The sequence below is a fragment of the Emys orbicularis genome, chromosome 10, assembly GCF_028017835.1.
Source record: "Emys orbicularis isolate rEmyOrb1 chromosome 10, rEmyOrb1.hap1, whole genome shotgun sequence".
NCBI lineage: Eukaryota > Metazoa > Chordata > Testudines > Emydidae > Emys > Emys orbicularis.
In genome coordinates, this window is record NC_088692.1 from 57,219,363 (window position 1) to 57,232,642 (window position 13,280).

At 40.3% G+C, this 13,280-nt stretch overlaps 1 protein-coding gene across 1 annotated transcript in view; it reads left to right on the forward strand.

Moving 5' to 3' along the window:
* The window catches only part of VPS13C (vacuolar protein sorting 13 homolog C), a 191,515-nt gene that overhangs the window by 108,504 nt on the left and 69,731 nt on the right, over nt 1–13,280 (forward strand). The window contains exons 49-55 of the mRNA XM_065412581.1: nt 1,554–1,684; nt 5,155–5,324; nt 5,908–6,143; nt 7,668–7,897; nt 9,342–9,434; nt 10,654–11,019; nt 12,624–12,713. Of these exons, the coding sequence (XP_065268653.1) occupies nt 1,554–1,684; nt 5,155–5,324; nt 5,908–6,143; nt 7,668–7,897; nt 9,342–9,434; nt 10,654–11,019; nt 12,624–12,713 (1,316 nt within the window). The remainder of the gene's footprint in view (nt 1–1,553; nt 1,685–5,154; nt 5,325–5,907; nt 6,144–7,667; nt 7,898–9,341; nt 9,435–10,653; nt 11,020–12,623; nt 12,714–13,280) is intronic.

The window sequence follows — 13,280 nt, forward strand, 5'->3', positions numbered from 1 at the left end:
TAGATTCAAAGACATACTTAAATGCGCGTGCTGTTGTATTTAGCTGGAATATATGGGCCCAAAGAGTCAAAGGTGTTAACAAGATCCTGTCACTGTCCACATTGAAGAGCCTTAAACAAGGTTTAGAGCTTGGTATACAGAGATCTCAGCTTGCTCAGTACCATTGCAAACACACCTTTAAAAATTCTTTTAACCTTTTATTATGGATACAGAAAAGAAGAAAAATTAGTTAAAACATTTGAAATCTAAAGTATTAAATAAGGATTTCATTTTAGCACCATCTGCTGCTCCCTTTCGTTGGAGAGAGTTTTTAGAAGGAAAAACCTCCTCCTTTGACAGTCAAGACGGTAATAGCTGTTCTTTTGGAGAAAAGAGAAGAAGTTGATAGAGATGGGTTGGTGCTAGTGTTGCTGTTAAAATCTTATCCCATTTCTTAGAAGACAAAACAAGACAGACATGCACAACAGGGAAGAGAAAACAAGAGCAAAGATAGGAAATGCAGCTTCTGGCTCTGGTGTTGACTTTCACTTGCAGAGAGAATTGCTGTTGGAGAAACACAGGCACAGCTCATGGTCTTATCTACCACGTCCAGAACTGGAAAAAGTGTACCAGCATCAGGCTGTTTAGAGCATTGCTTTTAATTGCCTCTTCCTGGTCACAGGGTAACAGCAGTGTTGCAAAATATACAGTCTTGGCCAGCTTATAATTACGCAGTGGGGAAAAAGGAGTAGGATAGGCAGGGCCGGCTCCAGGGTTTTGGCCGCCCCAAGCAGCCAAACTCAAAAAAAAAAAAAAAAAAAGTCGTGATCTGCGGCGGCAGTTCAGCGGGAGGTCCTTCGCTCCGAGCGGGAGTGAGGGACCGTCCGCTGAATTGCCGCCGAATAGCTGGACACGCCGCCCCTCTCCGAAGTGGCCGCCCCAAGCACGTGCTTGGTAAGCTGGTGCCTGGAGCCGGCCCCGAGGATAGGAAAGAGAAGAAATAAAGTGGGTCAGGAAAAGGACACGTGGCAGGCAGAGAGACAAATTATCTAATCCCACTAGATGTATGGGATTTAGCTGGAGCCAGTCGAGGTGGCAATGTCATATGGGTCTTTGGCCTCATCTGGTCTGGACATCTTTCATATTGGGATGACAAAGGCTCAGGGTCCCAGAAGATGGTGAGAGTGGCAACCACAATGGTTAAACCAGATCCAGTAGGCAGTATCTTCCCCAAAATCACTTTTTTTTTTTTTTTTTTTTTAAAGGACCCCAGAAAGGAATGATGGGTGGAATAGCCCAGCCTCTCATTTTGTCTACCAATTAGGCCTAGTTTCTGATGAACATATTTTGGTTCATTGATTTTTCAGTCTCACACTGTCTTGTTTATCAGGCATGATCTTAACACAGTCCTTGAATTGTATCAGGAGGTCTTTTTGTTGAGACTAATTCAGTTTTAACCTTCTGAATTTGAAAGATACTATTAAGCTTTTTGGGACATATTCTAATAGACTTCTTAGTTTTTAAAAGCAAAATTAAGTTGTTGTGAGTGTATGAAATTTTCTTTCAATTTGCAGATCCTGGTCTCACTTCAGGGCAAACAGATATTTCTGCATCACAGCCTCCTGTGGAATATTATTCAACTCTTAAATTTGACTTCAACTTTGAATCACTTTCAATAGTTCTTTACAGCAATGACCGTAATCAGGTATGTGGTGAAATCTTCTAAAAGCTGCGGGAAAAAATGTCAATTTTTTTGTCAGTAAAATTCATGGTAGGAGAATAAAAACATTCTCTATTCTTGTTAACTTTGTATGACACCTTTGCTGCAGTAGAACTTAAGATTTACATTCTTTGATCCACTTGGGTAAAATTGTTACATACTTTTCCATTTTAATAAATACTACTAGGAATATGGTAAACCAGTTCACATGAAAAATTACATATGTGCATATTTGAAACATCATTCCAGTTCACACTGGGCATAAGGCTTTATTATGTAAAATGGAAACTGCATTATTGAGCTAAAAAGGGCAATTCATTAAAAAAATTGTGAAGTGTTGAGACAAATGAGATGCACAAGTGAGGCTAAGCTTGGAAACTGTGAAGTGTTTGTAGGTGGCTATAAGGCAAATGCTAAATCGGCTCTTAGTGGCCCCTGGGGATGCCATTGGCAACAACTGACACATGGGAATGTTTATTTAAAATTAAACAAAAACTTCTGCATGTATGTCTGTCTTAAACACTAGGCATAATGAAAAAATGTTTGTTTCAGGTTATGACCTTGTAATTATTGTGTTGTTTTGGATTTGTAAACGCTGACAGATGGACAGACAGCATAATATGGTTAAATGCAGAGGCCCCAACTTAATTTAAAACTATAATCTAACTGGATTGACGGCCCCAAACTAACCTGCAAGGTTGTGCTGATGCAGATGTCAAAGAACACCAATAGCGTGGTTGGACTGTAAATACGAGGGTAACTGTGGAGCCACCCTCCTTTTGCACCCTCAGGCATGCCCAAGAACTCTGACTGGAATCCAAAGTCCTAACCTGCCCCCCTTCTTTACAGTAGAAGTCAGGGAGAGAGGCTGAGATGAACCACAAGCTGTGAGAGACATCGATGCGTGCCCACTCACCATGCACATTGTGCCCAGGACCAATGCCTAAACAGGCCACTGAGTTACAGAAACCTCTGTCTGACTCTTTCTAACCCACCGATTTCACTGGAACCAGCCAACATTGGGACAGTTGTGATTTAAACCCTCAAAACCAGAACATCTAGATTCTGGCTGGGTGAAAGGTGAAAAAACCCAGAGCAGTTTGCTAATTTGGTTATATAAGGATAAATCCCTTTCAGACCCCAAAACTGGCTATTAGCTTTAGCTCCCAGCATCATCACTAGAGATCCAGCAACTACCTTTCCACAGTGACAAGACACACATGCACACGCACTCTACCCCACCAGCAGGGCCGGCTCCAGGCACCAGCCCTCCAAGCATGTGCTTGGGGCGGCACCTGGAGGGGGGCGGCGCTCACCTGGGGAGAGCGGGGCTGCGACCGGGCTCGCCGCCCTCCCCCTGGCGCTCCGTCCGGCAGGGAAGAGCGGGGCCGCCCTCCCCCGGCGCTCCGGCCGGTCGGGGAGAGCGGGGCCCCAGCCGGGCTCTCCGCCCTTCTCCCGGCGCTCCGGCCGGTCGGGGAGAGCGGGGCCGCGGCCGGGCTCGGTGCCCCCCCCACTGCGCTCCCCGCCGGGGGGTGGGGGGGGCGGCGGGAGGCTTTTTTGCCTGGGGCGACAAAAAAGCCAGAGCCGGCCCTGCCCACCAGGCAGGAGCCAATTGCCCAGTTCCATCCCCACCACTTGATGCCAGAAGTAATGTGTTGGACAGGCCCAGGAGCCCAGGCCCAAGATGCAACATACGACCCCTCCCCCCACCCTGAGCATGAGGTGGAGAAGGGGTGTGAGAGAAGAAGCAGCCTCCTGGATGTGGGGAGGGAGAGAAAGTAAAGTAGAGGGGGGCAGTTGCTCCCAGCTGAGATTTTTGTCCTCTCCCTTGGCTAAACCCATACTCTGGCTAGTGAAATTAACATTTGGTGTGACTGATGTGACAAAAATCACATATGTTGTAGCTATATGATGTACCTGAATCACACTCTTGTTAATTATGCAGAATGAATTCCATTCTTCACTCGCTTGATATCTGAGCTTCTTCAAATTGACTGTGTAATATCCCAAATTTTCAGATAGAATATAAATTTCTCCTCCCCCTCCATCACTGTTTGTGTGGAATTGAACTTAATAAACTACTAGCATAAAATCAGTTATATACAATGAATCATTCCAAAAGTATAGTTTACTCTTTCATGGATTAAAGTAGACTTTTCCTCACTCATTTTTAAATGAAAGAAACCATAATGCATCATTTGATTTCTGAAAGCTTGTAGTAGTACCAAAACCAGAAGCTTCTGAAACAGAAATAGCAGAATTAGAATTGCCAGAAAAAAACAGTTTAAAAAACAAAACAAAAAGACCTACTCTCATTTATGCTTAATTTCCAATTCTGTTTGTTCCCAGCAGTGATCTAGTACCAATAAAATATCCTAAAGGCAACAATGATGCACATAATTATTACCACAATTCTTGAATCATAAATGTAGTTTGATAAAAGGTGCTAAGAAAAGTTGTTTGATATTGGGATCAACTTAACTATTAAATGTTTAGTGGGCTCGGAATGGTACCGTAATAATCAGGGCCTTGGCAAGCCTGAATTTGACACGGTTTGTCGTGGTAGCCGTAAGTACAGCCAAAATACCAGTTTTTGTTGCTTACAAGCTTCAGTTAATTGAGCATGATAGATCACACCAGGTTATTTTTTTCTTCTTTGCTGTCATCCTTCCCATGTATGCTTAGTGCAGTTTGGAGATGCCTCAGTTGCGTTCTTGACCATTTGCCATAGGACAAATACAACAGATGAGAAATTAATAGTATAGGCTTCAGGAGGATCAGATGAATTGCTGTCAAAGTCTTTATTGTTCATACTTTTTAAAGTAGTTTAAGAAAATACTAAAAAACGCCCATAGTATATGAAGCAAATATTTATCCTACAAGAATGATATACACCTGGCTTTCTATACTTTGTCAGGTGGGATATAGACTGGCTTTGTGACAAAGACAACTTTGGTTCTATTGGTCAGTTATCTCTCCTGGTAGTGGCTATAGATCACCTTTGATATTGTTAATCATGAGATGGTGTTAATCCATCTAGGGACTACAGTACTGAATGAGGCTGCCGTTAAGTTGGTTTATTTTCTCCCCTCAGTAGTTGTGGGCAACTGCTTTTCTTGGCAAAGAGATCTTCTGTAGGATGTCTTTCAGTCACACCTGATAGTGTGTGTGCGCACATATGTGTGCACATGTACGCAGCTAAGGAATTTAGTCAAGAGGCTTATTTTCAGTCGGCTGATGACACAAAACTGTCTCTGTAATTCATCTGACTCAGATGATGCAGTTCAGCACCTCAGCCTTGGTTGCTCTCATCCATGCTCTAATCTCATCTAAATTAAGTATAACTTACTTCTCTCGTAACCAAATCATAAAGTACATTCAATCTCTAACATAAGCAGAAATACACTTATGTTTAATCTTCCATTCCCCATAATTGTTTCCCACTGTTTTTGTAGCAGTCCCTACTTTCACTGCATAGTGACAGTTTACGCCTTGGTGAACTCAGACTACATCTCATGGCATCATCAGGGAAGATGTTTTCAGATGGTTCAATGGATGTTAATATTAAACTCAAGACGTGTACCCTGGATGATCTCAGAGAAGGGATTCAGAAAGTAACAGCGAGGTTAGTTGAACGCGTCGCAAATGAAGAGCTGCAGTGAAAGTGTTATCCCTTGTAAATTACTTCTGGGAGGAATCTTGGCAGCTTTACTCAAATTTTATAAATCAACATTCGGTATACTTTGTCTGTTGTATATATTTGCTGAGCCATGGAATAATAGTATGGACAACTGTCAAAATAGAGCTGCCAGACACGGAAAGAGAAGTAAATAGGAGGCCTGGATCTCTGGAACTTCATAAAGCTTGGAATTGCTGGCTCAAGTTGAACTCCGTTTAGAGCTAGGTTGTTTTGTGTACTTACAAACTTGATTCACATTCCCTGTCACACTATATCAGGTTTTTGAAATGTTATAATAAAATACGCTAGACTACATTTGTATGACTGTAAAACAGAATTCATAATTGTCCCTAGTTTCTTTGCTTATTGAACACAAAAGGAATTCATTACTTTTGAGCTGGGATATATTGAAATAAGTGACTTTGAGGAGAAAGAATGCATTCCATTACCACTCCCCTTCTCTATCCAAATTCTTCTAATGCTATAAAAGTTCATTAAAATAATGCTTTTTACATTTATTGTTTTTCAGAATGATTGACAAGAAATGCGGCAAGACAGATAATTATATGATTGATATAAACTACAAGCAAGATACAAATGGGATTAAAGTAGTTGCTATCCTTGATAAACTATATGTGTGCGCCAGTGTGGAGTTCCTGCTAACAGTGGCAGACTTCTTTATTAAATCCATGCCAACAGCTTCAACTGAAAGGTCTACTCAGGTTCAGTTAAAGCATGCCCCTGGAAAGCCCAAACATGAAAAAGGTTTGTAAAAATGTATCTGGCTTTTTAAGGAGTCTCTGGGGGAAAGGAAACATCCAGAATCACATAACTTGCTGATATTTTTTGAAGTTGTGTGGAACAGTATATCAAAGGGCAGTGTTAAGTCCCCAAAATGAAGATAAATATGGTCAGTTAAGGTGCCAGAGATCATACTGAACCGAACAGTAATCTTATCTAACTCTTGCTGTCGTACAACACCTAAGGTATGTTCTCCAGAGATCTTAATAGGCTGGGATCAATTTCTACAGTGACACTAGAAGTATTTTTCCCTGTTACAGTAAATTTTGTAAAAATAACTTGCATAACTATTTTATTCACCCAGCAGTTGCTGTATATCTGTAGGCACTGAAAAAGCACTTAAATATTCAAAGGAAGCACACTTAAATTATCATACTGCTATATGGACCATTAGTCTAAGCATAGTTCTCTGCTTTTAAGAAAGCAAGAAAGTGAAGAGAGAAACAGCACACTTAAAATGCAGGTTACAAAGAGCATTTGATCTTACATATATGCTTTTGGAGTGTAAAATTCCTCCTTGGCTAAAGAAGACTTGAGAACAACACTGAGTTCCCTAGTTTGAAATTTTGGGGAGATTTTTAGTTAAAAATCCAAAACCTACGTATCTTCCCCTGCCTGGTAGATTTCTAAGGCTCCAACACTGCAATATGATTAAATAAGAAAAAGAAGCAATTTGTTTTTCAGAACAGCTGTGGTCTAATATGATGAATAATTTCTTTCTGTTCATAGAGCAGGGGTCAGGAATTCAGGCTGTATCTTGACTGATCCTGCAAAAATTCAGTGTTGAAGCTTTTCATCTAAAGCAATTATTTGCTTTCCTTTTACGTATGGTATCACAAGGCATCTGTTTCCCATATGCCTTTGGCTTCTCCAGCTGCAACATATGGAACTCTCTAACTTCAGTATAACCTCTTGTAGGGGAACATGTTGGAGAACTTTGTGTTCTGTAAAGAGACCTCTTTCTGAGAAATATACTCATAAAGACTTGGAAATAGGAGGTTGAGTAATTTTTAATATTAGGAACTACAAGTAGATGTTTATAGTAGCTTTTTATTCAGTTGTGGGTGGGGGATTTTTGGGGGGGGGGGGAGGGGATTTTTTTTTTTTTTTTTTTTTTCCTAAGTGATCACTTTACATCTGTAGTATACCCTGGCTCCCACTGTTTTCAACAAGCCTTTTCATGTACAGCTCCTTTTTCTGGCTACTGGCGGATTATGCAATGTATTGTTTATAGGACACACAGGGTTCTAGTAAATGGCTGTGATGAAACCAAGTCACAGCATAACGTGTCATAATTTGAGGAAAACCTTCATGAAGTCCTGCTTCGGATCAGAAACTAGGAACAGGTTTCTTTAGATTTTTTTTCTACTGTATAAAATCACAACCCTTCTTAATCCACCATAAAGTAATTGTTGGATATCATTTCTAATGATGTAATTTAAGATGTAATATAAGTATGTCTCTCAGTACTTTTTTCTTTTTGTCCAGAGGGTTCCTTACGGCCAAACATGACAGTAAAAGCAGTGATCCTGGATCCAGAAATTGTATTTGTTGCCAATTTGACCAAGGCTGATGCTCCTGCCTTAAAAGCTTCATTCCAGTGTGATTTCTCTTTATCATCTGATAAGCTTGTACAAAGGATGACAGCTCAAGTGAAGGATGTAAAAGTGCTGGCCTGTGCTTTCCTCAGAGAAAAGCAGGACAAGAATATCACCACTGTAAGAAAACTATCCGCATGCTTCACATGCAAGGAAACTAGACGCAGAACTGTTGGTTCATATAGCCTTTAATCAGTCGCGCCTCCCCCCCCACCAAAAAAATAAAATAAAATAAAAAGTCCAGCTCAGTTCCAGGGTAACATGAAGAGATGTGGGGGCGCGGGCGCGAGGCAGAGCAATTGTATTGTGCCTTGAAGAGAGAACTGATTTGGGCTATTTTGGTCAAAGGGAAGGGAGCTAGTTCCAAAAGTGATGGGATCACCTAGAGAATGCTGTGATATTCCCTTCATCTTAAATCAAAGAAGCTGCAGCTTCAGCACTTCTGCTGGTGTCAATATTGCATGTGGAGAGAGGCCACATATAATTAAAACATTAAGTTGGTATGGGTGGCGTGTTCTTTCTGATTTGTACAAATATACTGTTAACCCCCATTTCCCCAGCTCTGTTTCATTCTATTTGCTCACAGGCCAACATGTCTGAGCTCCATAAGCCACCTCTCCAATTGCTTCTGCCCTTCCTTCCCCATCCCCCAAGGAAAAGGGAAAGTTCAACTTCAAATCCCAGATCTCAAATAGAAATATTACAGAAAATTTGTAAAACTATGGAGCATAAGCACATTCAGTGAAAGTTTTCTTCCTAGAGAAATAAATTAATGGAGATATCCTATCTCCTAGAACTGGAAGGGACCTTGAGAGGTCATCAAGTCCAGCCCCCTGCCTTCACTAGCAAGACCAAGTACTGATTTTTGCCCCAGGTCCCTAAGTGGCCCCCTCAAGGATTGACCTCACAACCCTGGGTTTAGCAGGCCAATGCTCAAACCACTGAGCTATCCCTCAGAAGACACTGATTATAGTGGTTTTTTATTTAAAAATCTGTTTTAGCAAAAGCTTGTGAGCTAAGGCTTGAGCATAAAGCAGAAATTGATGATAGCAAGAACATATTGTAGATAGGAAACTAAAGTTAACTTACTAATGATGAGTTAAGAATAGTTAATAGAAAACTGTTGACTTCATATTATGGGTTAGATTTGAGTCTGTAGGGTTAGCCTTGACTAGTATGGGTAACTGGTAACAGCATTACTCCAGAAGTAGCACTGTGGAAGTCCACTGGGCTCCTCCTCCTCTTTTGCTGAGAGTGTGGGGAGTAACTTGTTTAACCTCTTTTCAGGAAGTAGCTTACTCACCTCAGGAATCTGGTCAGCTCTGTCCACTCCCTGCCCTTCAGTCGTCTTGCTCACAGGAGAGTATTTGGTGCACAACTACTGGAGCTCCTGCCTCCATGCCAGCTGTATTCCCCTGAAACAGCTGCATAGCTCCGTGCTTTTTGCCAAGTGTTAAGTCCCTTTGGCCATTTAATTAGAAAGATGTGGGGGGAAAACATTTTTAAAAGGTGGAAACTTGGAATTAATTTATTTCATAACCATAAATTCAAATACTCCCTTCAGGTGTTACAGCCTTGTTCTTTGGTTGTGGAAAATATGACACATGTTTCAGGAGTACAAAGTATGGCAGTGACAATAGAACAACTTATTATAAAGGTTAGTAATATTGTTAAAAATTGACTTAGAAAAAGCAATTATGCTTCTCAGACTAAAATTTTAACATGTTTTTATTTTTTTATTTTTATTGCTGTCCAAAGTTTCCAATTTAGACCATCAAAATTCTATGTTTAATTTTGGTGTGGATGTCAAAACATTTTGGTAATACCACTATGAACAAGCACGGATAGTTCAGAGATGTTTTAAAACACAGTGTACTGAATTATTAATTAGTATTAATATATACTCAGGTAGTTTGAAATCTGGTCCGTTTAAAAAAAAATCAGATAGTACCCTTTTTCCTGAGTCTCCAGCAAATCTTTTTGGTTTCACAATTGGTTTTTCCTATTTTTAAAACATATTTTCCCCTATTACTGAGTGCAAGACCTACATCTGTAACGTAAGTTGATAGTTGCTTGAAATTGATGCACAATTGCTTCTCTGCAAATGGTATAATTTGATAATTCTTAGAATGAAGCACTAATAACAGTTGTAAAATACCTTTCACTTAATGGCTTAATCAGTAATTTAAGGATAGCTACAATAAGAATCTTCACTTGACATTACTGCTAATGCTCCATTTTTATATAATGTGTGTTCCAATCATATCAGGGAAACTGGCACATATGGTGTATTACAGTAAATCAGATTTCACCACTCGTAGCAAGTCTTTACAGTAAAAATGTTGGTGGCTTGCCTCTAGAATTAACTTTGGGTTGAAGTTCTGTAGAGTATGTACCCGTACCAAATAACAGGTTTAGCTTTTTAAATAAATATTTTGTGTATAACATAAATATTGATGCTTAAACAAGAAAATTGGTAGTATTTTAGCAGAGGTGGTGTTCACTGAATATATCAGAATATTGTTAAAATATATGCTTGCTGTGCAGAACAGTAAGAAGGTTAGGACTTTGTGAGTTAGAGCATCAAGAATATTATTACAACTCTGAGAATGTGTGTGGAAAACCAGTGAGGATTTTAGGAAATATAGATGAGACACTTATGCATGATGGCCATTTTTGTGCTCTGAATTTAAGTTGTTACTTGTTAGTGTAATCAGATACATGCCTTATCTATGTGATGGTGGATAACCTATAACAGGTACCACACTTTTGGGGTATATCTTCAATGTCCAATTGTTTTCCATCTGGCTTACATGTTAAAAAAAAAAAAAAAAAACTAAAACGTAAGCTACAAATGAGACACTTTATTCTTCAAGATTTCACCAATCATTTTGAATACTGTGATGACTATAATGGCTGCCATAAAACCAAAGGCCAAGGAAGAGGATTCCAAAGGGACAACAAGTGATTCTGGAAACTTGTGGGATGTGAAACCCATTAACCAGTGCAATGCTTGGTTCCTTGGTGTTGATGTAGCCACAGAAGCAACTGAAACTTTCACGGACAGTGAGCATGCTCTGAAAAATGAGAGTTTTGACGTAGGTGTGAAATCAGTTCAAATCACCTTGGAATGTGGTCTGGGACATCGTACTGTTCCTTTATTATTAATAGAATCAGCATTTTCAGGAACACTTAAAAACTGGTCTTCCCTGTTGGGTGCCACTGCTGACTTGACACTGGAGGTAAGTGAGGTCAATTCATGCTTCCAAATTAAAATTGTTACAGGCAGAAAAATGTTTTGAAATGCTAAAAGACAATTGTTGTTTGATTTTATATGTAATAGTGCTTAAAGTCCTCAATAACTATTGGGCTAGCATTGTATTAGTGCTGTAAAAATGCATACGTAGTCATAGTTAATACTCCCAAGAAGTTAGTTGCATTAGAGACAATGCAATCAGTGTAAGAACTGATAACAGGGAGAGAAGGAGGGGCAGCAGACAGGAGAAATCATTATAATGTAATGTGGTTTCATAGTCTATCAGTGTGTGCGTAGCTTGATTCCAAAAATGTAAACAATTATTTTAAAAATCCCTATCAAATAACAATTGTCTGCCTCTCTACTTCAACATTTTTGCATATCCTTTGGGATCTTGGTGATGAACCCCATCCTTAATCTCTATGGAAAAGGTGATCTTGGGTGTGCGTGATCATGCTTCATGTACTTCCTTTTCTCCATACAAGCTATGTCTACACTGTGAGCTAGCTCTCATCGAACTAGTGCGTTGAAACTAGTAGTGTAGCCATGGCAGCAGCAGCACAGGCTAGCCAGCCTGAGTACCAACCTGCCTGAACCCGATGTGTACATACTGTGGGCAGTTCGCCCTTGCTGATGCTGCCTGTGCTACTGCGGCTATATTTCTGTTTTTATCAGGCTAGCTCAATGAGGGCTAGTGTGAGTATGTCTATGCCAGCTGGGAATCACACCCCTTGCTTGTAGTATACTTGTAGCTACAGACTATCAACAGCTACTGCATCTGTCTCATGGTTGGCTAGCTTAAAATATTCTCTATCGCCACAACTCCTTCTGATGAATTATCACGGGGGGAGGGTGTTGAGTCCCACATGGGGTTATGAGGTCACCAAGACCCCAAAGGGTTATTCCATCTTCTCTGGTGCTGTCCAAGTGGCAGGAATGGGTCCCTGCAGCTGGGAAAGGTGAGAAAATCCATTAACTTGTTAGTGGACACATGTTAATTAGCTGTACACTAGATATCCCTGTAGTTCAGGATTGTGAATGTGCTGGCAGGGGTCTGTCTATTACCTAATGCTCTATTCCCTTTCCTCACACATCCCCACCCTGTGGTCAATTCCCAACCCCACTAAACAGCTCACAGAGTCCGGAACTGCTCACACTGTTGAGACTTCTGGGTCTCCAGATGCTGCCTACGGGTGCTGTGGGAGAGGACAGTGGTTACGTTAATGAATTAGGCATTGACTAATAGACTAACTTGAATTATCAGAATGTCCAGGCGAAGTCCGATTTAGAGCTAGTTACAATTTCTTAGTGATAGATTGAGAAAGAAGTCTAGTGCTATGAAAGGTAAGGAAACTAAGCTTGGTGTGCAGTCTGTTATATCTGTTTTTTAATAAAAGATATTCATTAAACACATTAAAAAGGTCTGTGTTTTTATAATACTTAATATTAAATCCAATGAAAGAACCATTATATGAAATTTTGAGTTGGAAGAAATGCATATGCTTTCATAACATGGTAATATTATAACTACTATAAGGAGTGATCTAACAATATGCTTTGCTTTCCAACCCAATTTTAATTTTCTTTCAGGTTCATTATTACAATGAAACTTATGCAGTATGGGAGCCTCTTATTGAACGAATTGATGGAGGAAGGAAACCATGGAATTTAAAACTTGAAGTATGGAAACATAACAGAAAATATATTAAATATTCATTGTCAATATACAATTTTTTTTAACATGTTGATGCATTAAGATATTGACCCATGACCTTCCAGATACTGTCCTCTTTGACTGAGGGTATGTGTACACTGCAATTAAAACCCCATAGTTATCCTGTGCTAGCTAACTCGGGCTGCAGGGCTGTTTAGTTGCACTGTTGACTTGTTGGCTCGGGCTGGAGCTGAGGCTCTAGGGTCCTGTGAGGTGGGAGGGTCCCAGACTTCAGGCTGCAGCTTGAGCCTGGAAGTCTAGACTGCAATGGGACAGCCAACAGCTACAGCCCTGCAAGCCAGAGTCAACCAGCACAGGCTAACTGTAGGTGTCTAATTGCCATGTAGACAGACCTGTCAGGGTTAAAAATGCTGAATATTTGCGGAATTCTCAAGGAGGCTGCCCTCAAACTAAATATAATAGCCTGTTCCTTGTACATGATACTAAATGCTTCTTACTGACAAGAGGGGCAACACAAGCTTTCAGGAGAACTTTCCAAGATAATAGTCACTGCTAACTAGTGATTAAAAACA